The sequence below is a fragment of the Apostichopus japonicus genome, chromosome 1, assembly GCF_037975245.1.
Source record: "Apostichopus japonicus isolate 1M-3 chromosome 1, ASM3797524v1, whole genome shotgun sequence".
Classification (NCBI taxonomy): domain Eukaryota; kingdom Metazoa; phylum Echinodermata; class Holothuroidea; order Aspidochirotida; family Stichopodidae; genus Apostichopus; species Apostichopus japonicus.
Window position 1 is genome coordinate 19,946,451 of NC_092561.1, and position 26,316 is coordinate 19,972,766.

The 26,316-nt window shown below is 39.8% G+C and overlaps 2 protein-coding genes across 3 annotated transcripts; both read left to right on the forward strand.

Moving 5' to 3' along the window:
- The first annotated feature begins 5,850 nt into the window (after positions 1-5,850).
- LOC139970680 (uncharacterized) lies at positions 5,851-13,123 on the forward strand. Its single transcript, XM_071976580.1, has 4 exons — positions 5,851-5,950; positions 9,351-9,369; positions 10,018-10,324; positions 11,177-13,123. The coding sequence occupies exons 3-4, from the start codon at positions 10,027-10,029 to the stop codon at positions 11,494-11,496; spliced, it is 618 nt and encodes a 205-aa protein (XP_071832681.1). The 5' UTR covers positions 5,851-5,950; positions 9,351-9,369; positions 10,018-10,026; the 3' UTR covers positions 11,497-13,123.
- Positions 13,124-15,654: 2,531 nt separating this feature from the next.
- Positions 15,655-22,597, forward strand: LOC139970688 (probable methyltransferase-like protein 25). Of its 2 annotated transcripts, none has more exons than XM_071976592.1 (8): positions 15,655-16,343; positions 16,711-16,931; positions 17,792-18,134; positions 18,973-19,230; positions 19,740-19,843; positions 20,282-20,375; positions 20,544-20,690; positions 21,891-22,597. In XM_071976592.1, exons 1-8 carry the CDS (start codon positions 15,831-15,833, stop codon positions 21,987-21,989), a joined length of 1,779 nt encoding a protein of 592 aa, XP_071832693.1. In that variant the 5' UTR covers positions 15,655-15,830; the 3' UTR covers positions 21,990-22,597. The 2 variants fall into 2 exon arrangements, with proteins under 2 accessions (XP_071832693.1, XP_071832700.1); XM_071976599.1 differs by having other exon boundaries at positions 17,795-18,134; positions 21,891-22,596.
- Positions 22,598-26,316: the final 3,719 nt, after the last annotated feature.

Here is a 26,316-nt window from a genome sequence, read left to right on the forward strand (position 1 = left end):
TGACAATTTCATAACCTTGGTAAATGTGGGAAGCCACTAAATACTAACCCACGTAGCGGTTCGGGTCAGATCCCGAGCGCGAATGACCTCACCCGACGTCAAAGTCTTGCATAACTATACGTAGATGCACTTGTTGTGCATTTCATGTGTATAGTGCGGGTACGAGCTCGTGTTACACGTACGTGTTGCCGGGCCGCGAATTTCTTTTTCCTGAACCTTTCGGGCAGTGTACGTGGAGTTTAGCCAATCAGAGCGAGGCTGTGTTGATGACGTACTACAGTAAAGATAGCGGCGTGCTTACCAAATGTTGAAGTGCATGGGGAAATCACATTCGATAAGTCAACATAATTGTTGTACTACAGCAGAAAGTATTGAGGTATATAGGCCTTGCACTAATAACATTATACTGAATCATTGTGCACAACTTACGTGACGTTTGCATCGGTTTTTGTTGAAAAACGGCGATGCATGATCGCTGTCTGATGTACAAATTTACAATGTCTTCAGATTGACATGACACTGTACTCAGTACTGTAGTACTGGTACAGTAGTAAGTTACGTACTTACAGTTTACACACATCTACACAGTAATATTTGTACACAGTGATACAGTCCTATAGCACTTCCTTGTGAGAGACGAGGTCCAGTAATTAACGGTTTATTGTGGAAACTGCCAAATGTTTGTTGTAAACTGATGAGCGAATTAGGTAAATAAGAGTGCAAGTACTGCCCTTGTTCTATTATGCAATAAATCCTCTCTCTTTAATTGTTCCAGAATGAATATCTGTTTCCCTTGTCTTTTATTCTAGCAAGTCATCTGCCTTTAAATTAAGATAAACTTTCCTAAAACGGATGTACCACATTTTGGGGCTGAGACCGATTTCCCTCTAATAAGATCTAGAAGGAAAATAAACAAAAGAAACTATATATATTTTCGCCACACTATCTACGGAGTTTCATATATAAGATGACCATGCACGAAAACCATGACATAACTTATAATATCGATTTTCAATTCATGATATAATACTTGGACATAACTACTTGAACATGAGAAAAAGTGGGGGGGAAAATCCACACGGGGGCTCGAACTCGCGCTCTTTCGTTTTCCACCTTATGTTATTGAGGGGACGCATTTACCCGACTGACCATCTTTACTGAGTAGTACGTCATCAACACAGCCTCGCTCTGATTGGCTAAACTCCACGTACACTGCCCGAAAGGTTCAGGAAAAAGAAATTCGCTGCCGGGCCAAGTCCCGCTCGCGATTAAGTAAAGGAGGAAAAATTAGGAGACAAATACACAAATATCCAAACGTATCACGGATTATTCTTGACATTTTAAGTTAACACGTGTCTATAAGAAAGCTGCAAGTACTGTTGTATGGTATTTATCTTCATCTCAAGTAGCAGGTTTCGGAAGTTATTACACAGAGTCAACTATCCTCCAAGACCTGGTTATTTACAAATATCAAATTTAAAAACTGCAAGTTTCACTTCAAACCTTTAGATATATCTTCATGTCATATAACAGGTCTCACAAGTTATTACATAGAGTCAACTAACCCCCAAGACCTCTCTCTCTCTAAAGGTGATCTGCCTTAAGGCAGGTCCCTCACCAAACACAAAATCATAATAACCGCTCTTCTGCATTCCTCTTCATAGTGAAATAATTTCTGCCATCTCTGATATCATCCATCAACATTATTCTCTTTCTCCCTCTTGGTCGCTTCCCGTTCATTCTTCCTGGTTGTTTACAAATATCAAATTTAAAAACTGCAAGTTTCGCTTCAAACCTTTAGATCTATCTTCATTTCATTTAACAGGTCTCGGAAGTTATTACATAGAGTCAACTAACTTCCAAGACCTGGTTCTTAAAAATATGCAAAATGACGTATTTCGGGAACCGAGAGCGCCTAGCATAGTTGCACCCGAAACTGAGTTCCGAGGGCACTCGAAATGGTCCGACCCGCTGTAGGGGTTAGTATTTAGTGGCTTCCCTATAAACGTATGGGCGGCCATTACCGCAAAAACATACAGACAGCAAAACTGTAGTGTGGTTTCGATGATGCTACTAGAATAATCTTATATGAATGTGACACACTAGGCTATAGCATATAGCCAAGATGAACAACATACTTCAAAGAAGTCCACTAAAATGCATTGAGATATCATAAACAATATTCACATTGGCAGCTGATAACCGAAATGGACACTTTTGTTGTATTAAGCACACAGCTTGATCTCTACCAAAGACAACAGGCTTCTTCTCCTCATCTCACTAGAGAGATTGATTGGCTTATGGGCTTATAAGGGGGACGGAGAAGTAAGGGAAGGCTAGAGGAAAGATGAGTCAAATTGGGAGACTGCCGGAAGAGAGATTTGGATGGATTAGTAACAGTGGCGTAGGAAGGTACTTTTGAGTGGGGGGGGGGGGGCTGAAGACTGATGGCCGACCTGGGGGAGGGGTCTAAGGGGAGGGGGTGTCCCCCTCCCCTTTGGATTTTTTTGGCATTTCCAGGTGGCCTCAGATGCAATTTGGTGCAATATAGCACACTACAACACCCACTCCTTTTTTTAAACATTTTTGCATTTTCACCTGGCCTTAGATGCAATTTGGTGCTCCAAATGAGATTTTTTTTCTCATTTGGAAATGAAAAAGGGGTTTTCTGACTTGCGAAGCGGGGGGGGGGGCGGGATGATACTTAATTCCGCCCCCCATATTTTTCACTGGGGGCTGGCGCCCCCCAGCCCCCCGGTTCCTACGCCCTTGATTAGTAACATTAAGAGAGTGAGTCAGTGGGTGGGATAGATGGGTGAATAGTTACTGATGAGTCAACATGTGTCAATTGAGGTACAGACAGCAGTGGTCGAACCAGGGATGAGACTGAGCCGGGGAAAAAAAATCTGAAATTTATCGATCGCCGTCCTGGGGGAGGGGGTGTCCCCCTCCCCTTTAGAATTTTTTTGTCAGGTAAGGAGGGCTTAGATGCAAAATGGTGGACTCTAGATGGAATCTATCACATCACGTAACTCGCCAAAAAAGTGTGGAATTTCTGCTTGTATAATTTATCCATTAGCTTTTTTGAACCAAAAAAAGGCTTTTTTGCTTGCTTTGTGCTACTTGATTCCACCACTGGTCAAATTCGGTGTTCCTTCCCTTCACAGTCCAGCATGATCGGCAAAAAAAAAATAATAATAATAATATTTACAAAATTATTTACAAAATGGATTGGGTGTTGAAGTGTGCTATATAGCACCAAATTGCATCTGAGGCCACCTGGAAATGCAAAAAAAAATCCTTAGACCCCTCCCCCAGGCCAGCCATTAGTCTTCAGCCCCCCCCCCCACTCAAAAGTACCTTCCTACGCCACTGAGCGACAACAAAACTGCTGCAAAAATCTGAACATTAAACTTAATGCCCATGGTTAGATCTGGCAATTTCATACAATATGTTGCCTAGGTCAGTTGGCCTTTTTCGTGGAACCCTTTCCAGTGAAATCGAGCGAATGTGTTTCTGGTTTCACTTTGACTAACATATTGATTCCCTCTGGTGAGTGCTCAGTATTGAGTCGGAAATAACTTGTAACTAGGAAATCCCTTTGTCATTTAGGGGTTTCCCGAAACTGGGAAAACTATGGAATCACATTTACCGACCTTGCAAAATTGTGAGGAGGACCGCGGATTGCGAGATCGACATTCGCCAATGACCATACGTATGAGCGGCCATTATCGCAAATACAAACAACAAAACAAGAAATTAATAAAAATAAACACACAAAACTAAATATATTAAAACCCCATATTATAAACAATACAAACAAAATATATATGTAAAATTACAAAACAAAATCAATTTAAAAACATATATAGGCTAAATATATATATATATATATATATATATATATATATATATATATATATATATATATATATATATATATATATATATATATATATATATATATATATATATATATATATAGAGTAGTAAAATAGTAAAGTTTGCTAGTGCTAATGATAAAGAAAAGAAACACGACGTTTCGGGTATAAACCCTTTAACAAAGTAAGCAAAAAGACTACTAAAACTGTAAACAGCGAACGAAGAAAGATAAAATGGTCCAATGCACACACATGAAAGAAGCAAAATGTAGCAGGGTAAATATATATATTACTATTATTATTATATGTTATCATCATCACCCAGAATGACATGGTTATTAACATATAATTTGAAACGGCGACACCTCCCAATTTGACCATGGGCACTTCGTAACCATATCATTTCTGAAAGGAGGTGGGTGAGTGAAAACAATAACGACACGGGAATTTCCCTTTCGCCACTGTTTCCAAAACTGTCTAGCCCAGTATAAAATGCATTAGGAATATGCGAGATGGGTTCATGGTCAACAATATCATTGTCTGGATTAAGTTGTCAAATGATTTTGCTATTATTAATTTATTCTATTATCCATTATATGCCATGCATGGTAGCTCAATGACTAAATATAGAATCAAAGACAATTCTCAAAAGAAGAAATTCTACTTTTCGCGAAAAGAGTAAACGGATGACGTCTTGTTTTCCGTTCATGTAGAGATGCTATAGTCAAATCACCTTTAGATTCATGAGAAGTAAGCCCTCACTTTTGGCAGATAAACAGTTTGGGATATTACTTGATAACGTATCTCTAAAAGAATAACAACATTGATGCACAGTTTGGAAAAAAAAAACAATTATAGTTATGATAAAAAGAGGGACAGGACAAATGGACAATTAGGGAGTTCACTACATATATATATTTGAATTTGGTACGCCTTCTTTCACAGCCACTTTTTAACAATTCCGGAAGAAAAAAAGTTAACATGTGATAATTGGTTCCGGGCAAGCACCGGGATTTGATACTCGTTAACTTACAGTTCAAGAATCATGGATTTATCATGAGAACGTTCCTTTCACTACCAGAATTTAATGCCCCTGCATAGCTAAATATACACTTGAGCATTTCCTCATCGAAATATCACTGCAGAAACCCACAGTCTTATGAGGCCAAAGGCCGGAGCCTCAGTATTCAAAGCAATTCTCAGATGTGAGCGAACAGTCCTACAATGAGTACATTTGGCCGAGAAGAGAAGTCTGTTCCTCCTTTTTAGACGTGCTGTCTTGGGACTGAATTGATTGCTGTCGTGTTTTTAGTAAGATAGTACTTGAAATTCATTTAACATTGCACTTCGATATTTTCTCGGTTGTAGACTGTTGAACTGATTGATGTCAGTTTACGAAGGTTCTTCTCATAGGAAGTTAATCTGTATCCTCCCAAACGTATTCAGGTAGCATACGCCCATTAAAAGCCCCGTTGACTTACACACTAAATCACAAAAGTAATGTGGTCTCTAAGTCTAGATAGAAGTTTTCACTAGCTAAACGCTACCCATCACCGGATAGCTGACAAGTTGGCCTTTCATGGCACCATCAATTTTCCGTACCATGACCATGTAGATTTTTGGCTATCCGAGCCGGAAGTTTTCGTCACTTGTAAACAAACCTCTTCACTCAGTGGTAAACAAATTTCCTACGCTGCTCCCGGGAGGCCTAAAGGGGTCTAAAATTGCCTCAATTGACCCAATTTTCTCACCACATGTACTTCCATTCATGCTCTTCAACATGCAAGCCACAAAAAGCTAGATTATGATTGATAACAGGTCACAAAAGATGTTCTCCCGCTGCTTTTTGGCACTTTTCCTGAGAGGACAACAATCGAGCGGATTGATATAGATTCTAATAGGTGTATGCCACCTTCAGGCAAAGTGTATTATCTTCCAATAAACAATCTCTGATAACAGACACCGGGCAATACACGCACAGTAAGTAGCCTTTCACTCTTTGACCGACCGATTTATATATAGTATAGTACGTCGACAGTACCACTTCGGGAAAGAGGGACAACAATTGGTACGAAAATATGGAACGCCAAAAGCGCAACGCATTTCGTTGCCTCGATCGATTTCGCCTCCTTCTATTTCGTTGCCTCCTTTTATTTCGTTGCCTCCTTTTATTTCGTTTCCTCCTTCTATTTCGTTGCTTCGTTCTATTTTGCTGCCTCCTTCTATTTCGTTGCCTTCTTCTATTTCGTTGCCTCCATTGATTTCGTTGCCTCCATTGATTTCGTTGCCTCCTTCTATTTTGCTGCCTCCTTCTATTTCGTTGCCTTCTTCTATTTCGTTGCCTCCATTGATTTCGTTGCCTCCTTCTATTTCGTTGCCTTCTGCTATTTCGTTGCCTCCTTTTATTTCGTTGCCTCCATTGATTTCGTTGCCTCCTTCTATTTTGCTGCCTCCACCTATTTCGTTGCCTCGTTCTACATCGTTGTCTCGTTCGATTTCGTTGCCTCGATTGAATTCGCCTGGTTATGTTAATTAGGTATTGCAGGCATGCATTGGTGGGCGGAGCTTTTTTCTCCTTCGGTCGCGACCGGCCGGTTAACGCGAACGTTACCTGGTCGATCACAGTGCCTAGCACGTACTGAGCAGCCTAGCACCTGTTTGAACGTAGCAGCCACTAAGAGCAGCCACTATAGTGTATACATCAACGTTACACGCCGCATGTCCGGTTAGCACCACATTAAAGTAAAAAGGTTCCTCTTTCACGTGGTATACCTCTACTATCGGTAACAAAAATGATTTCTTGACCAAAAGTGGCCTTAAAGTTTTAACCCCGATACGGACATCTCTAAACGCGCTGTATATACATAATGTGTAATGATCAGAAAAATGTAGGCTCCATAACTAAGGTTAATCGATTTTGAAAAAAAAAAAATTAAACAGTTTTCTGATCATTACACATTACGTATATACAGCGCGTTTAAAGATGTTTGTATCGGGGTTAAAACTTTGAGGCCACTTTTGGTCAAGAATTCATTTTTTATTACCGATAGTAGAGATATACCACGTAAAAGATGAACCTGTCTACTTTAATGTGGTGCTAACCGGACATCTCAATAGGCTCCATAACTCAACTTAATCGATTTTGAAGAATAAAAAAATTAATCAATATTTTAAAACTTTTAGGCCACTTTTGGTAAAAAAAATCGGCTTTGTTACCAATAGTAGGTATAACACGTGAAATAAGAAATTTTATTCTTTGATGTGATGCTAACCGAACCTCCTAACTAGGTCGATAACTCAAATTAATGGATTTTGAAATAATAATACGTTTGGATCATAACACATTACCGCGCGTTTCGAGCTAATTTTCCCATTTGCATCCCACTCCCAGTGGCGGCGGAACCGGGGGGGCTTGGGGGGGCTCAGCCCCCCCAATGAAAAAGTTGAGGGGGCAAATGCATGATAAGCCCCCCCCAATATTTACCAAGGCTCCGAAACGTGCATCTGCCCATTTTTCAATGCATACTTGTCGATCTGTCCGATGCACACGTATACTATATAGGTGTAATAATTTTAGTAATTGCTGGGGACCCTCGGCCCGTCCCCTGGCTATAGACCACATTGTCACCCCAACCGCGTCTTCACTCCCCGTGAAAAGTGGAAGCAGTGAGTGTGAGTACCGGTAAGCGTAACACAACTTGGTCTTAGGCCAATGACTTGCCTCATTTCAGCCAGTTCTCCAACATCCCCTTAATGGCGGAGCGTCCATATATACAGTAAGGGGGCGGATGCCCCCCCCCCCCTGACGGACTCAATTGGACTGCTGGCGCCCTTTTCAGCTTTTCACTACTTTTTACTTATTCGCGATTATTGACTATTTTATTGCGCTCTCATATACCTATTGACATTTGTCATATTCTGTTGGTGTAATTTTGCGACAAAATGACGACGACACCTATTTATTCACCGTTTATCTGCAAATTAGCAAAGCCCGGAAGGGTCATTTCCTGCAATCTAGGGAGTATCTTTACTCAAAAATTTTCTGTACGATCCGCGCCAACCTGTGGTGGCGCTCCGCTTAGATAGTGTCGAAAGCGCTCCTATAGACCATTCTTGCCCCCCCTGACCAATACCCCTAGCTCCGCCACTGCCCTTACTACACTCAAAAACGTCTTTGTGAGTACTCTACGAGTAATAGGTACTCTCTTAAAACACCATCGAATATACAAATTACAATGTTTTTGCATGCAGACTATTACGTGCAATCTGAGAAATTGCAGGCTTGAGACCCATATTTTAGGGCTAGGTATTCGCATCATAAAACACTCGGGAAGTGCCGTTTCCGGCCATCTGGGGGTTTGAAAAAACCCCAAATTTTCTGGTACGCTCCGCGCCAACCGATGGTGGCGCTCCGCTTAGATAGTCTCCACACATTAGCCCCCCCAATAATTTTTCCGTTCCGCCGCGCCTGCCCACTCCTGTTAGGATCGAACGATTTGTAGCCATCGAATTTCAATAAATCAAAGTGTTACTGGCTGTTTTTTCATACCACGTGTAAGAGGAATAACTTAACATCGTCATTGTACCTCTCTTGACTGTTGCATATTCTCATAAATTAATTGTCTAGACATTTGAAAAAAAATATGAAAAAATGGTATAAAAATTGTCGCAATTTACGCCTTTCTCCACAAGATTTGGTAGGATCACAAGTTTCAGTTCAATATGGATGCAGAAATCGTCCACCATTTGAATTCCAAAATTATAACACATGAAAGAGCAACATCTTCTCTCTCATATGGTGCAATTATTGGCATTTTACAGTATTCATAGCGTTAATTATTATCGCTTTAAAACAGGTACGAAAAAGTAACAGTCTTGTTATTGTCCGCTAATGTAGGCTGCCCTTAGTGGCTGCTGGGGATCCACTTTTCCGCCACATCGTACCCAGCGCTCGTCACAGTGTACAAACATCAGTGGTCAACGGCGTGTAACGTTGATGTATACACTATTGGCTGCTGTTAGTGGCTGCTCTTAGTGTCTGCTACGTTCAAACAGGTGCTAGGCATGCTCAGTACGTGTTAGGCACTGTGATCGACCAGGTAACGTTCGCGTTAACCGGCCCGTCGCGACCGAAGGAGAAAAAAGCTCCGCCCACCAATGCATGCCTGCAATACCTAATTAACATAACCAGGCGAATACAATCGAGGCAACGAAATCGAACGAGGCAACGATGTAGAACGAGGCAACGAAATAGGTGGAGGCAGCAAAATAGAAGGAGGCAACGAAATCAATGGAGGCAACGAAATAGAAGAAGGCAACGAAATAGAAGGAGGCAGCAAAATAGAACGAAGCAACGAAATAGAAGGAGGAAACGAAATAAAAGGAGGCAACGAAATAAAAGGAGGCAACGAAATAGAAGGAGGCGAAATCGATCGAGGCAACGAAATGCGTTGCGCTTTTGGCGTTCCATACGAAAAGGCGTTACTTGGTATGATGTTTAAGATATTTAGTCTTCATAGGCCTAGCCCTAATGTAGGTTAGACTGTTCTGTTGCCGTATAGTCTAAGTTTCACAGAATGCTTTTGTAACTGTAGTGTGTAATTCACATGACTTGGTTCGTGCAACCAGTGGCTTTCTGGCTAGCCTAGTACTTAGTAGTAGTTAGTATTAGTAATATAGGCAGGCCTAGCCTGTTAACGTCAGACTCCAGAAGGTAATATCATACAACCTAGGGGCCTTTACGTTTATCATAGTATGGTGGAAGTTGCCAGCATCTCAATTTTGGTGCTGAGTGATGTTTTAAGGATGTTGGTTTAAATTAATTATGATGTTTTTTAAGAAGTTGTAGCTAGCCTCCAGTCCTGGGGTACTTATTAATAATCTGGTGACATTTTAACAGGATAACCCGTTGGAAACATGTATGTCATCTGGTGAATGTCCTAAGAAAGTAAGGATGTCTGGACACCTTGGATGTCAATTCAGCTCATTAGACTTATTCCTTACACGTACAGGCTACTATGTAGGCTGTAGTGTTTAGTACCATCTATGCATGAATGGATTTTGGTCACCTCTCTTTTAATAGAGTGAATGGATCAACATCATACGTTGTTAAACTGATTAAATTTTCCTTTCATAGGGAGAGGTCATGGCCAACGCTGATGACAAAGCATGGAGGTATGGTTGCATGAAGACATCCGTAGCCCAACAGTTAACCTATGACGACTGTCAAGGGATTGCTTCTCTGCTGGGTTGGCCGCCAGCAGTCACAGAAAATATAAAGAACGGTCTATCGCTGCTACGAGAGTTAGAAAAGAAAAGCTTGTTGTCTGCAGATGATGTAGAGCCGCTAAGGAAGTATTTAGTACAAACAGAGCACCATCAAGCAGCCGCGGAGGTTGACAAATATCGAGAACCAATAGTGGAAGATTGTGTGGACGGTCAAGGTTGGTACATAGTAGGCAGCTGATAGAGTTATGGAGCTGCCATGCATTGTTTTCTTGAATATTAAGTATCATATATATCACAGAGAACTGTCACCAGGCCTCAGAATTCAAACTAATGAAATGTATAAATATATTCTTGTATAGCGCACTACGCATGATGCATCTGTACGCTTTACAGACAATCTATAATATACAATACAATATAACAGTATAAACTAATAAATATAAGATCATAAAACTGATAGTAAGTACCGGTAAAGCATAAAAGTTATGCTACTATATTTCTACTATATTAGCCACCGAAATGTCAGTCGATTTAGCCGTTGGCCAGTAGGAAAGAAAAGAAAGGGCACCAAGTGGCTATTTTTTGCTGACCAGTAGACATTCAAAACTGAAACAACATGATCAAGTCGGTTGTAAAAGAAATCAGTGTGAATATTTTTGAACTCCATTGCCTCTCTTCACCAAGGTGTGTAAATGGGGACCTGTTAATGTAGGTCCGTGTACTGGTAGATGGCTGCACCCAATGTGAAAGTCCCCCAGACAACACATTGATGTGGTGCGTTGTAATGCCACTGTAGCTAGAGCAATTGACTTCTTGACACACTTGAAGGTGTGCTTGCATTAACTACAATTTACCATTGACCAGTGGTTTAATGTTGTAAAAGAAGTGTGAGAAGCCCTTGCCTTGTTACAAAACTGTTATCCTTGAAATTTTAATTTTAAAAGGGGTAAGGCAGTTGTTGCCTTCGACAATGGACGATTATTTTTGCCATCGGTGCTCACCCCCCCCCCCCCCCCCCCCCGCACATTGTAGTCTGCTAATCTGAGCACCTGTGTGTTTCTTCACAGATAACAAGCAACAACAAAAACCAGACTACACAAAGCCTCATATGAAGCAAGAAGTGACGGATTCATGCCTCTCACTAGTGGCTCAGAAACTAGGAGGAGCCTGGAAACAATTTTCTATTCAGAAATTAAAACTCACGCAAGCTGAAATAGATATATGTACGTACAATAACAGAGATAACCTTCCAGATGTGATCTTCGATTGCTTGTACAAATGGAAAACAAACAAGAGCACTTTGGCAACATTTGGATTACTAGCAAAGCTGTTGTTCGAATTTGGTTGCGCCAGAGAAGTGTGGATTGTGCTCGAATCACCGGAATAGACATCTCCAATGTTAAACATTGAAACTGGAAGGTCATGTTTTTGAAACTTCAACTTTATTTTGGAGACAGACTGTTTTTTTGTGCAGACACATAAAATTGTGTCTATAAAATTCTCTTTGCTCTTTGAAATGTCTTTTTTTATATGAAATTAAAAATGAAATTTGTTACAGCCCCCTCCCAAAATTAACCCCTCTCCCCCTTCAATGAAAGATGGAGTGGGGAATAGGAATCTTCAGTCGACAGCATTTGAAGCATCTGATTATGTCTTGTGGCCTTGAATAATGATTTTGATTCTTTTATTGTAACTTTGTGTCAACATTTTATTACTCAAAAACATCATGTCTCTTAATTGAAAGTATGATTTTTTTTTTTAAACTCACACAGTTTATTTTTGTCAAGAGTGTTCAAGAAGTTGTTAAGTGTGTTCAAGAAGTTGTTACATGTGTTCAAGAAGCCTTTCAAGTGACAATGGGTTGCAATTCTCTTTGTATATTTTTAACCAAGTATTAATGAAAATTATGCATCCCTTGGAATGAACCCATCCTAACCGGTCGCTCACGATGGAAGCTGTTGAATCCAATAAATGTTTTCCATCTCGACCAAAACAATCGCAAAGAACAGGACACCTTTTGTTTAGGTTTGAATTCTTCGTTCGCTCCATGTCTTCGACTAGACCAAAATTGTTGGCAGAAATGTACATTATCGTGATTGTGTGATCGTTTACTAAGCAACTGTGTTGTTAAAAGATTGTTTAGATCGTTGAGATGAAATGCACAAATGCGGATTTAACAGCAATGACTAAAACCAACCAAAGTGGAGACAATAAAATTTTACAATGTCTCTACATACAGTTATGTAAACTTAGGTATGATCAAAAGTGACAGACAAGATATTGTCAACATAAAATGTTATACCAGTTTGCAGACTCTTGCCACTTTCACCAAAAATCTCATAAGTTATGTATGGTGTTTCGTTTTGTGGTTTTTTTGTAAAAATTTATCTCACCCACAGAAAATAACTGACAGTCAGGGGACTCATGCTGCACCCCCCCCTCCACCACCTCCCCCATTCTTGCTGAATAGTCACAAAAGCACCCCATTTTTCATCAGATGTCATATAATTAGAAACTGTCCTCTTGTTATTTCAGAAATGCCTCATTGGTGAGAAAATAAGAGAAGCGTTATGTAAAAGAGTGTCAAACTTTTGTTAAAAAGGTTTTACAAAGTGGAAATATCAAAAGTACCATTTTGTTACAAAACAACATATATATTGAAGTACAGTACACAGATTGTACGAAGAATCTGAAGCACAGAGAATTTTGTCGGGAAGTTTTCTTAGTAACATTTTGTCATTTTCTAACTCAAATCCAATCCAATCAAAGTCACATGACCCTTGTCTTTCAAGCTTGTTACCCTCCCTGCCCCTCTGCTTCACAGATTGAACCCTGTTTCTTCACCTCGGAAGGATCTAAAGTACTTAAAAAGACCGCCCTGTGTCGTCTTTATACTTGTAGGGAAATTGTCGCCAGGTAACTGCAGTATTGTAAATCATGGAACTGTAAATCTTTGAATTTTGAATCTAAATTTATTATCATATTATTAAGTATTAATTTTATTTTTTTTTAAATAAATAGGTCAATTTGACCATGAGCACTTGCAAAGCAATATTACTGATTATAGTGTGTTTAGTCCATGATTTATGTTGATTGTGTGATATCACTGACATAGTGTGGATATACCATTATATAGTGTGATATTATACAGTGTGATATTATGTAGTGTGATATTATTTAGTGTGATTATTATATAGTTGATATTATATAGTGTGATATTATATAGTGTGATTATTATATAGTGTGATATGCTATAGTGTAGTTCTTGATGAAGGGGCTACAGTATGACTATAGTGTATTATCCCTGATAAAGTTTGGAGTTACATTAAGTGGCTCTGTGTAGGGATTGTCTCAATGTTTGACAGGTTATTGTTGACCAGGGTAATATTATGATACCCCTTTGAGCCCTGTCATCGGTGCATATGTCTGAGCTTTATAAATTCTAGATATTATGAATAAATGGGAGAACAAACACATTGAAATCATGTATAACATATTTTGAGCATACAGTGGGAAATAGTTTTGATACTTAGATACTTGTAGAGGCTTTTCATCTCCCCACCTATCTGATTTCAATTCTTCGCTTTAGTCAAAATTTAAATCCTTTTATTCAACATGTTCCTTTCAAAATATGCTTTCAGTGAAGTCTACAGCACTCAGCAAAGACCATTGCCCATATTTTAGATGTGGGGGTGGGATGGGAGGGGGTGGGAGGGGTGGGGATGGGAGGGGTGGGGATGAGAGGGGGAGATGGTTAGGCAGGAGTCATACCAAATTTTCGTTGGTTGTGGGATTGCTGCCAGTTGCAACATCACAAACTCCTGAAATTCAAAATCATGGAGAATAAAAAAATTGAGAGGGACATGTTCCCTTTCTACCGGGGTGTTGGAGGTCCTTTTCAATCCACATGGGATATTACGATGGTAATCCAGTTTTGTTTATAGTAGTTCGCCGAACCAAAGGCAGGTGGGAAAAGAAAATATATTCCATTCATAAGGACTGGAAAATAGGGCCCATATTTGTACTTTCAAATTTGGTGATGTTTTGGGGGACCTTTTTATTATTTATGCCTTTGTAAATTGTACCAATCTGAAATCCATTTGCAGCTTCCAAAGATTTAAAATCAATGCTTTTGTATCAATGATTGTAATAAATCAGCTATGTATCATCATTATGACTTTCTTATTTTTTAACTTTATCTTCATGTTGTGTTAATAATAAAAATAATAATAAATGAGACTTATATCTAGCACCAAATCAGTAGACAAAAGTCACTGCTCAAGGCACTTTACAAAGAAAGCAGATAAATTTACAAGGGAACAAGTGAAAAGATGGGTCTTAAGTAGACTTTTGAATGTAGAAATTGTTTCCCCCGCCCCTCCCACCACCCTAAAAATCCCATCGAAAGAAATGGAATGGTGGTTTATTATGTACAGTTGCTTTGAGAGGGACATAGGGGGGGGGGGGAGTGTCCCCAAATCTCAAAATGTTGACTTTTATCTCAAATTTCTGACTTTATCTCAAAAGTTTGACTTTTTATCTCAAAATGTTGACTTAAAAAGTCATGTCCCTATTAAGCCAACATAATAATGATTTTTACATGGTAACAAGAGTCAGATTATGTTTATATACAGTATTACTTTAAATGTAAAATACTTATAATGCCATTATGAGCAGCTATAAAATCGATTGCAAACCAAAATTTCACTTACCCATGTTGCAACAATTCATGACTTAAGTGAGTTCAAGTCACTTATTTCCAGTTTTACAACCAATTCACTAAATTTCAAGACTGAAGTCACAGAGACAAGTTTTTTAAAACCGTAGAGATGGCAGGGTCACTTGAATCGACCTTTAAAGTGATTTGTTATTGAATTCTGCTAAATACCAGCATGGAAGTGGCTTGTACAGTGTCTTCCCAGAGAGGTGCAGTTGACGAATCTACTGTACAGGCAGGGGAACCAATGCTAGGGAGGGGTGGGGCAGGGGGCAGTGATGACTCGATCGATTTAACACCAATGATTTTTCACACATGTGGAATTTATGACTCAACATCCTTCTCCCCCACCCAGCTCCCCTTCCCCACCCAGGCACTACTTGACCTTAAAATGAGACAGGTAACAATTGTGTGGATATTCTATATGACAACAGAAAAGCTTGGGCATTTACGATAAACAGAAAGGATTGGAAGGGAGTAAGGAAAGCAAAAATCATGCAAGATATAAACTAAAATTCGTAAACACTGTATACAAATAATTTAAAAAATAACAAGATGGTGTAATGTATACAAATGTTTAACTTTCACTTTACCAAAATGTGTACACATGTATGCCCATATCTTTTTCTTTGAGTGGGGGAGGGTGGGTGGTGTTAGGGCGATTTCATGCAAACTTGACGCACAATCTAGCCCCCCCCCCCTTACCCACCCGCCAATTCTGTTCAATGGCTTTCATTTATCAAACCCTCCTTCCTGTGGTTATGTTTTAGCAAACAATAGTCGCTCTTTACAAAACAGCCGCATGGACATTGCTAGTATTACTGTGCTACCTCATTCCCAAACAGCTGTTACAATATGTCTGCGCCCAAGATCTAAAGACCTGCTGCGATGATCGATTAACACTGCTTTCTTTTTAAATACTATGCGAAAATAATTGTCCAGCGTAAATGTAGGGAACATTTGAGACAATATAAAACTGCAATTTTCTTCGTATTTCGCACAAAATGGCAGTGTCAAAAGCTTGCACAGGCTTGAGAAAAGTTCACGGTCTCTTGAACGATTTACTGGACGTGTTCAATGTGTACAAAGACGTACTCCGTTCAAATACTGTGGATTTCTACACCATTAATCGAATAGACCTACTCCGAAATGCGAATCCACGCCTTCTGGATGAAATGTCGAAACTGTCTGGAGATGGACTAGTGAGATTAGCGTGTGGAGAGTTTGATCTCACTGAAGAGAGAAAGAATGATAATTTGTGTGATCGAAATTCGGAGGAAACTTTCCCCGAAGTGTGTAAATTATCTCAACAGTCCCAGATTCGTTGTGAACGACTTGAACACGAATGTCATTGTTACTATCCCAGTGCAGGATCGTTTACCAAAAGTTTGGCGCTAGAGAAGGACGCAAGTATTCTTGTAAAACCCAAGGAATTTATGAACTTGAAAAAGTCACATGAAGTTGCAGAAATGTCTCACCTTTGCAGTTCTCTGATACGCCAGCAACAAATTGAAAAGGTATCTATATATCCTAAGCCTACACTACAGTATATCAGTGCTACAGACATGCCAGTTATGGTCTAGACCTACTAAAACTACGTATGTTGATCACTAAATAGCAGATCATATGGGAGATACTTTTCTTAAATATTTCAAAAAATCTATTAGGCCTAGCTGGCCTATACAACGTAAGCACAAAATCAGAAAGCCGCCTACTTAAAGAAAATTTCACATTCAAACGAACTAATGTATTATAGTTATAAATTTTGATGAAGGTTACTGCAGTATGAACCTGAGGAATACTAATAAGTATACACAATTGGTTTGATTTGATTCATTATTAATATAGCTAATTCTATTATTTTAATTCCTGTTTCAACCGCAGGTCATTGATATCGGGAGTGGTAAAGGCTACCTCAGCCAATACCTCACTTTACAGTTTGGTGTACGTGTAATTGGGATAGACTCCTCAGATACCAACACACACGGAGCCAAGGAAAGAGGCAGGAAGCTTTTGAAACATTGGAAGACCTTCATGCGAAGGTCTGCAGAGCAGCAAAATAAGTTGTATCCTAAGGAGGTTGTGGACCCAATGGGGCAGTCAAGGTACGGTAGGTCCCTGATATGACAGACCTGTGGAATATCTATTTCAGGCATGAGACTCTTCCGCGGAAACGTGGATTTCCGATTTTGTTTTTTCATTTTCGCTTTTTTTTCTCGTAATTCGCGTTTTTTATTATTTTTTTGATTTGATTTGATTTGATTTGATTTGATTTAATTTTTTTTTTTTTTTTTTTTTTTTTTTTTTTTTTTTTTTTTTTTTTTTTTTTTGCCCAACATGCTGGACTGTGAAGGGAAGGAACACCGAATTTGACCAGTGGTGGAATCAAGTAGCACAAAGCAAGCAAAAAAGCCATTTTTTGATTCAAAAAAGCTAATGGATAAATTATACAAGCAGAAATTCCACACTTTTTTGGCGAGTTACGTGATGTGATAGATTCCATCTAGAGTCCACCATTTTGCATCTAACCCCTCCTTACCTGACAAAAAATTTCTAAACCCCTCCCCCAGGACGGCGATCGATAAATTTCAGATTTTTTTTCCCTGGCTCAGTCTCATCCCTGCTATTTCAGTGGCAGGAATTGTCAAGTGTTGTACTCAAGTAACTGTAACATGAATCCATGTACAAACAAAATTAGTAAGATACAACTGCCCCACAATGAGTACCTTAGGATGCAGATCCTGTGTATCATTACTATTTCCAATTAATCAAATGTATCATTTAAACAACTGCATACAATTAATGATTATAATATATGAATTAACGTTGTCATATAATCATGATCATGATTTGCTGATATTTTCTATTTCTATTTATATATTTTTTCTATTTATGTGCTATTGTTAACTATTTTTTTCTTTTGCTATGTTTTCTATTTATTTTACATTTTCCTCTATTTAATAAGCAGCGTCGAAGAGACAAACGACAACTCGGAAGCTATTGAACCTGAGATGGGGGACGGTTGTACGACCAACGAACCCGACGAGTCTCGCAGTTTAGACTCGACCAGCGAATCAGCAGAAGCCATGCGGAATGTACCTAGATTGTCGTCTCTAGCCAAAGTAACTATGACTGGGAATCAGGAGAAACCAGACGTGAATAATTTGCCCCAGCGGAACAAATACTCGGACATCGAGAGTCACAGAAGTCAGTTTGAGCCAGTCACGGCATTTGTCAGTAGCGCAACAGACCTGGCAAGTTTGACTGCATCATTGGATGTCGATGAGGGAAGAGCCTTTGAAACCGATGTAAGTGACAGTTTGACATCTGTAGGTGGTAAGCCCCTGAGGGAGAACAGGTCATATCATCCTCCCCCACCCCAACTCCCACCCACTTCCCTATAAAGGAAGCTTTTCCTGTACAGTATATCAATAAAAACTGTACAGATTCAATAAGCGAAACAAATTAACACTACACAAGGCTATCCTACCATTCAGTGTGGAGGTACGTTAGATTGTTGCAAAGCTTTTTTTGGGAATGTGGTTCTGCTGCAGTTAGTCAGTTTTTGCCATCTTGTTTTCCATATCTCAAATACTGTATATGCAATATGGCAGACTGTGTCCATCCTTCAATAAATCGTTTAATGTACCTAGGGTTCCCTACTTTACTTCAAGTCGTGTTTCTTATCCAGTCTTGATAGTTATTGAGGGTTTTTAACCATGTGGCTTGGACATGCCGCAAAACAGGGTGGCTTTGCACGTGCTGCTATTGGTGGTCTTCCTGCCGGTACTTGTCGGGGCCCTGGCAGACCTCGTCTTCGATGGGTCGACGATATTATTTCATGGTCAGGACTGTCATCTGCCGAACTCGTCGATGCTGGCATACGACATGTTAAAATCAAACCAATGACAATTGTACATCACTATTATAATTTGCCTAGTAGAGGGCTTCGACGGGTTCTATCCTATGAAGAAAGATGATGATTATAACTGTTACATAGGCAGCTTTATGTGGACTCTCCATCTGCTCAAGGTCAGTTTCCTATTTGTATATCCACAGATATGAAATCTTCTTTCAACCCCTGAGTCCAGTTACATACTGTATATATATGTTAAATTACACAAAAACTGTTGTTGTGTATTTCAGCCGTTCCTCTTAGTTGGACTTCACACGTGTGGGGACCTCGGCGCGACGCTCACACAGCTATTCGTGGACTGTCCTTCCGCTGTTGCCATGTGCTTAGTGCCTTGCTGTTATCACTTTGTAACCGAGGAATTCGAGCCCAAGGAGAGCCGATTCTGGAAAGCTCCGTCAGAACTGAACCAATGGGGATTTCCCATGAGTCAGTACCTCAGAGGGAAGGAAGTAAATATCGGAAGAGATGCCAGGATGCTTGCATGCATGGTACGTAAATGTTTACAGACTGTTGGAGGACAAAAACTATTATCCTAACACACTGTAGTATACCCAAACTGGAGCCTATACCGCAATTTTATACTATTGGCCTCAAAGAGTAACCAGAAAGTTGAAAGGGATAGAGGGAAGGAAGTAAATATAAGAGGAGATGCTTAGAATTAGATGCTCACATGTATCGTATGTAAATGTTTACAGACTGTAGGGTAATAAGATTGGCCTGAAACAATAGCAAGAAAACTGAAAGGGAATATGAATATGTAAATAAAGGGACAGAGAAGTCACATAGTTGAAACATTATCTGTATTCTATTTGTTTCATTGGTTCTAGATTAGTTTTAAGTTAATTGGTTTTGTATGGCAAGTTTTATTGTTAAATCCATATTGCTGTTTTAAGTCGTATTTGTTTTTCTGTAAAGTGCCTTGAGGCCTTCGGGCATTAGGCGCTATATAAATGTCAATTTATTATTATTATTATTATTATAATTTGCAACTTTGCAGGCTCAAGAACGGATGGCTGTCGACGGTAAAATACCTATCAGGGCACTATTTTTTCGTGCTGTGCTGCAGGTTCTGTTACGAGACCACTACAGAATTCCCTCCAGGTATGTACAGTACGTCACCTAACATTAGAGGTCTCACAAAGTTCATCCACAGATTGTTAAAAGGTCAAAGGTTAGCAAGAGCTGTTTGTCATGCGTTGTGATGCCTCACAAGTGGCGTGGACAGGCCATGTTTATATAGTCTTCATATGTCTTTACGAAGATTTTGAAATGAGAATATGCATTTCTTCTTTGCATAAATTTTTCTGGACCCCCCCAATTGACCTTGGGGTCCATTGAACCCCCTCTTTCAAGCCAGGCCTACACCTCCACTCGTACATTTTGTTAATTTTCCACACCTTTATGATTAACTTTACTGAATATTCTACTTTTAAGCTGTCCATGGTTATCAATATTACTGATCCAAATTTTTTTGCTTCATGGCTTTGCCTATGATCACAGTCACAATCATCTGCCAACTTGTGTTTTTTTATTCCACAGAAAAGAAGCAGTTGGTAAACTGGCTAGTAAATGTAAAGACTTTGTGGAGTATGCCCGGAGGGCGATGACAAAACTGGGCTTTGAACATGAGAAGGTTTGTGAGTCAGACATTTCAAATTTGGATACAATATTAGAGGCACCCTCCAGTATTGACTAGACTGTTTAGGAACAATTTGAATACGGCAGCCTTTCAATAGTGTACGTTTTTCATTTGGTCAAGTTGTTGGAAACCAAATGAGAGTATTTTTGCTTTTCTTAATAGATGACTGATGAAGAAATAGATCAGTACTACCAAACCTATCTTGAGAAGATGAACTCGCTGGAGGTCTTTACCGCTGCGAGATTAGCATTTTCAAGGATGGTCGAATCCCTCTTACTCTTGGACAAGTTGTGCTTTTTATTGGAACAGGTAGGTACCTCGAAATATTTTCATTCTCTTCACTGCAAAATTTGTAGAGAGATCAGTGTATTTAAAGACGTAACTCAACAGATCTAGCTAAAGGAATTATTTATGATTTTCGTGTTTACTTCAGGTACATTAGATTTGGGTATGAGTAAATTAGTACTGCTAAATACACTTCAAATTGCAGCATGGTTTGATGGATTAATATTAAAGGTAACTGTAACGGTCGTGGCAAGACGAAAATAAGGATGATTTGTACAGAAGTCGGAGTCACCGCAATTTATTCGATTCGCAGACGCACAGACTCCATGGCTCTGTAAAACTATCGAAATACAAAATAGAAAACTTACACTACTATTATCATTTTATAGTTTGTTTTTCGACACAAATAAAACTAGACAAATTCCACTATTGCACAGTCGTCAACCAGCAAACACACACGAAGAAAGCATTTAACTTATAATATATAAACACCAAAATACCTCTTTTAGCCCTTTAACATCGAGAACATCCAAAAACCACTTCAACTGGTCCCTATTACAAACAGCATTATATTACGACCAGCATTCATTAAATTTCTAACCATTTTGCAAGTAATTTCAGATGGCTAAATATCTGGCATGTAAAACACTGTATACTAGTAGACGCAACCAATACCAGTAGTCCTTTCTTCGTGTGCGCCCAATATATGCAAGGATGTGCCCACGCTGGGCGGCCCCGCCCAGCAATAAAATTTACCGCCCAGCACTGTCTTCAAAATCGTGAATCCTGACCAGCACTATTTACATCTAAAATCCCGACATTCCCTAACATTATATTCAACATAAATTGGGCCTAGCCTATGCCAAAATCATACAGACTAATAATGCATCAGTTACGCATGCGAGGAACATTACTTACGGCTCTCAATCGATCCCTTGTAATTTCGTTGAAAACAAACTAATAACTTTTACCAATTTACCAACAGTTTAAGAAAAAAAGAGTAAATTGTTAGCAAAACTAGTACTTGTGTATCAGTGCTTAAAAAGCTACAAAAGTGCCAGCATTTAGCATCTGAGCACCTTTCTCAGACCACTCCCCCAGGACGGCGATCAGTATACCCGACACTCAGGAAATCTTGGGCACATCCCTGTATATGTATATATACCACATTGAAAAATTAAGCTTCTCCTGTTCAACTGGGTAACCCTTTCTCTCTCTTTCCAGCCTGATGTCGAATCAGCATCTATAGTGAGGTTGTTCGACCCAGTCCAGTCTCCAAGGTGCTATGCTGTTGTGGCCACGAAAAAGACTGCCAAGACATGACCACTTCCATAGCTCTTGTGAGAATTTCATTGCAGCCGGTATGTTTGGAAGACTAACTACTACGGCCGTCACAGAGCTTGGACCTGACCGTTGGTTGGTCTTAGCCTTGGAAAGAATGGCTCCTGTGATGTATGGTGACGTGGTTTCGATCATGATGTTACGCCCACGGTATGCAATGATGCCAGAGAGGAGACAGAAAGAGAAGTTGCGACTGGTTCAATTCGTCTGCCATGCGATGGCTTATTCTTGCGTGGTTTGCATTCATGTGACAGTAGCCAGGAGGAAGGTCCTTCTGATCCTATTTGGTTTAATACATCGATACAGTGAGATGTCAGCAAGAAGGAAGACAGTTTAGTGAAAACTTGCTCTCTTCTCGTGCGATGAGTCTGGTGAGATAATGTCCTCCTGTAGTGTTTACTTTGATGCTACAGTATGCAATGGTTTCCAAGAGGAAGGCTGTTAAATCATGAACGGCTCTCTCATAGGCCATGACGGATTGTCATGTATATACTGTGGTTTACATTGATGATATGCGATAATTGATTGTAATACTGTTTTATCATGAGAGATTAAAGATAGTGAGATCATACAAAATACAACTTTGGCTCATATTTTTCTTCTTTCATGAGTTTGGTTTTATATACATTCTTGGTAATAAATCTTAGTCACATGTCGAGCACCTGAAAGGAAAAAAAAACCACCGATAAAAATCACCAAGTAACGAAAGGTTTTTTCCGTGTATGGGGGGGGGGTGGCAGTTATATGGGGTTACAGTCATTTATGACAGGGGTAAGCAGATTTTGCAAAAACGTATTATGTTTCACGAAAATTTGTTGCTACATATTGCTATGTACACAAATGACGAAACCTTAGAAAGAGTACATATTCTTTTCTCCAGATTTTATCCTGTTACCTCAGCTCCTTCGTTTTGTGGCTTTAAATATCGAATTATCTACGATCCCTCTTGTTGCATTAATCTGGAGTTGTATTACTAGGTTGCTCAGTTGCTAGGTTGTACACCCCACCCCCCCCCACCTTCTCCCCGTCCTTTCAATCCCACATGGAGAAAATATTTTAAAGTAGTTAGTAGCACAACTTTGCATGTGGACTTAATTATAGAACTAATGTATAGCATATATATATGCCTCCTAATTCACCACTTCATGTGTAAAAATATTTAATATCTTTTACTTGAGAACACGGAACCTGAGACCCTGTATACTGGGATTGGGCTTCACTGGTCTCAGGGCTACACATCTCCTTAAAATCCTGGAACCTCCCACTGAATATCCCCAGAAAAAAATACCCAGAAATGTAGTAGACGTTAAATGGTACACTCAGAAGTATATTCAGAGGACAATCGAAAACAGAGGACTAAGTCCTTTAACTAGCTCTAAGCGCAACGTTGTGTCAATTAATCATACTTTTTGACATGTTTATGTGAGGTTGCAATGGGGATACACACCCCACCCAGTGGTCTTACCAGCAGTGGTGTTACCAGTGGTGTTATCAGTGGTGTTACCAGTGGTGTTACCAGCAGTGGTCTTATTTCGGAGGTTGAAAAAGGGATACACACCCCACCCATAGCAGTGGTCTTATTTCATAGGTTGAAAAAGGGATACACACCCCACCCATAGCAGTGGTCTTATTTCGTAGGTTGAAAAAGGGATACACACCCCACCCATATCAGTGGTCTTATTTCAGAGGTTGAAAAGTGGAAACACACCCCACCCATAGCAGTGGTCTTATTTCGTAGGTTGAAAAAGGGATACACACCCCACCCATAGCAGTGGTCTTATTTCGGAGGTTGAAAAAGGGATACACACCCCACCCATAGCAGTGGTCTTATTTCATAGGTTGAAAAAGGGATACACACCCCACCCATAGCAGTGGTCTTATTTCAGAGGTTGAAAGGTGGATACACACCCCACCCATAGCAGTGGTCTTATTTCGTAGGGGTGAAATGGGGATACACATCCCACCCATAGCAGTGGTCTTATTTCGTAGGTTGAAATGGGGATACACATCCCACCCATAGCAGTGGTCTTATTTCAGAGGTTGATAAGGGGATACACACCCCACCCATAGCAGTGGTCTTATTTCAGAGGTTGAAAAGGGGATACACACCCCACCCATAGCAGTGGTCTTATTTCAGAGGCTGAAAAAGGGATACACATCCCACCCATAGCAGTGGTCTTATTTCAGAGGTTGATAAGGGGATACACACCCCACCCATAGCAGTGGTCTTATTTCAGAGGCTGAAAAAGGGATACACATCCGACCCATAGCAGTGGTCTTATTTCAGAGGTTGAAAAGGGGATACACACCCCACCCATAGCAGTGGTCTTATTTCAGAGGCTGAAAAAGGGATACACATCCCACCCATAGCAGTGGTCTTATTTCAGAGGTTGATAAGGGGATACACACCCCACCCATAGCAGTGGTCTTATTTCAGAGGCTGAAAAAGGGATACACATCCGACCCATAGCAGTGGTCTTATTTCAGAGGTTGAAAAGGGATACACACCCCACCCATAGCAGTGGTCTCATATCGTCCTCAACTGAATGGGACTCCCCGACAACCAATTTCCTTCCAACAATTTTCACAAAAACTAATGGGGACGTGCCCCAGCGCCTCGATTGGCTAAACGGAATGTGATGTATATGTAGAGTAGGCCAATGGAGAAAATCATCGTAGTAAATAATCGAGGAAAATTGTTCTTATTTTTTTTTTGATACGCAGTTTTGGTAGTGACGATGACATATTCATAAACATGCAAAAAGGGAAAAATATAGATGTGAAATGACTCAAAGTCAATAATTCTTTTCTTAATATTAACAATATTGTTTGAAATCTAAAAACATGCATTTTCATAATTTTATTGTAGTGTCATACACTTTGTTACCATTTTAGGGAATTTATGGATCCTGTACGTACCCCATTTTCACATCTGCTCGATGACAGCAATATTTGGTAATATAATAAAAAACAATGGAATCGATACCTTTTGTACCAAGTAGATGGCTAATAGACCGTGAAGTGACATGACATCAACTGTTTGCAATCGATTACAAAATCATATGCCATTTGGAGCATGAGCAAATTGTGCAATCAATCAGCCACCTGGCGATTCAGACCATGACATAACTCTCTGTCAGTGCTTTATTGAACCAGGGCAATTTACGTTATCATAGGCGTACGAGGCGGGGGGGGGCAGGGGGGCAGACTGCCCCCCAAATTTCCAGAGGACAAGAAATTCGGGCAAAAGTCCTGAAAAATTCGGGCAGCCTAAGAGGAGAAAAAAAATTATATATAAATATGTAGTAGCTTGCCCGAATCTTTTTCATATTTTTGCCAGAAAATTCCGTGGAGAGCGTTCTGTGTTATTTGTTTTGTGACATTAATATTAATATAGGCCTAATGATTTTCTTTATTTAGCATCATGATGCCCGAATATTTCCGTGTAACACCACCGTAAGCGCAGCTCATCTGGGCTACCACGCTTTTTGCACTATCGCCCAAAATTATTAACAGGGAACGCCGCTCACAATCGTGGTGACAAGCATGCATGGAGATTAGCAGTCTCTGAAGTGAAAAAAAAACCGCAGTAAACATTTTTTTCTAACTAGTCAACTGTATACCTGGACATCCCAGACATGAGTATATATAAGAAACATTTTCTTTATCATGTTTGGTGGGGGGGGGGGGGGAGTGCCTACAAGCCTAAAAGTACAGGTTTATCATATTCTTTGTTATTTTTTACACTTTTTTTTTGAGGCAAATTGCAGTCTCACCCGACACAGCGACATTTTCCCGCCTACGTGTCGTTGAACAATGTATGTTTTTCTAGAGGTAGCTGAGTACTGTGTTAAAATAATAAATACCGTAACTAAATAGGAGTTAAAAAATATACTGTCCTAGTTTTCCCCGTCAAAGTGATGTTACCATTTTTTCTTCTTCTAATTTACCAAATTTTTGAGGAAGTGTAAATTTCTAAACGTGAGATTATAAAATAAAGAATGTTTAGATGCAACTTGCAAGGCCTGAGAAGTGCCATTTCCGGCAGTCTGAGAGGCATATTTTGCCAAAAAAATTCTTGTACGCTACGCGCCAACCGATGGTGGCGCTCCGCTTAGTGTCACGGGAAATTTCGGGCACAAAAGTTTCTGCCCCCCCAAACCGAAATGGTCCCGTACGCCTATGCACGTTATGGAGTCACAAGGAGGTGCAAGATGAGATTGCGGGGTGTGGGGTGGAATGAGATGGGTGTATAAGCAGTACCAATATATTATACAAGTATCTAATCCCATTGCCATCCCCCCCCCCC

Excerpts from the sequence above, each read along its gene's own strand:
- LOC139970680 (XM_071976580.1), top strand. The coding sequence starts at position 10,027 with ATGGCCAACGCTGATGACAAAGCATGGAGGTATGGTTGCATGAAGACA. Across the intron at positions 10,325-11,176 it reads AGATTGTGTGGACGGTCAAG|ATAACAAGCAACAACAAAAA; the intron begins GTTGGTACATAG and ends GTTTCTTCACAG.
- LOC139970688 (XM_071976592.1), top strand. The coding sequence starts at position 15,831 with ATGGCAGTGTCAAAAGCTTGCACAGGCTTGAGAAAAGTTCACGGTCTC. Across the intron at positions 16,932-17,791 it reads GACCCAATGGGGCAGTCAAG|CAGCGTCGAAGAGACAAACG; the intron begins GTACGGTAGGTC and ends CTATTTAATAAG. Across the intron at positions 18,135-18,972 it reads GAAGAGCCTTTGAAACCGAT|CCGTTCCTCTTAGTTGGACT; the intron begins GTAAGTGACAGT and ends TGTGTATTTCAG.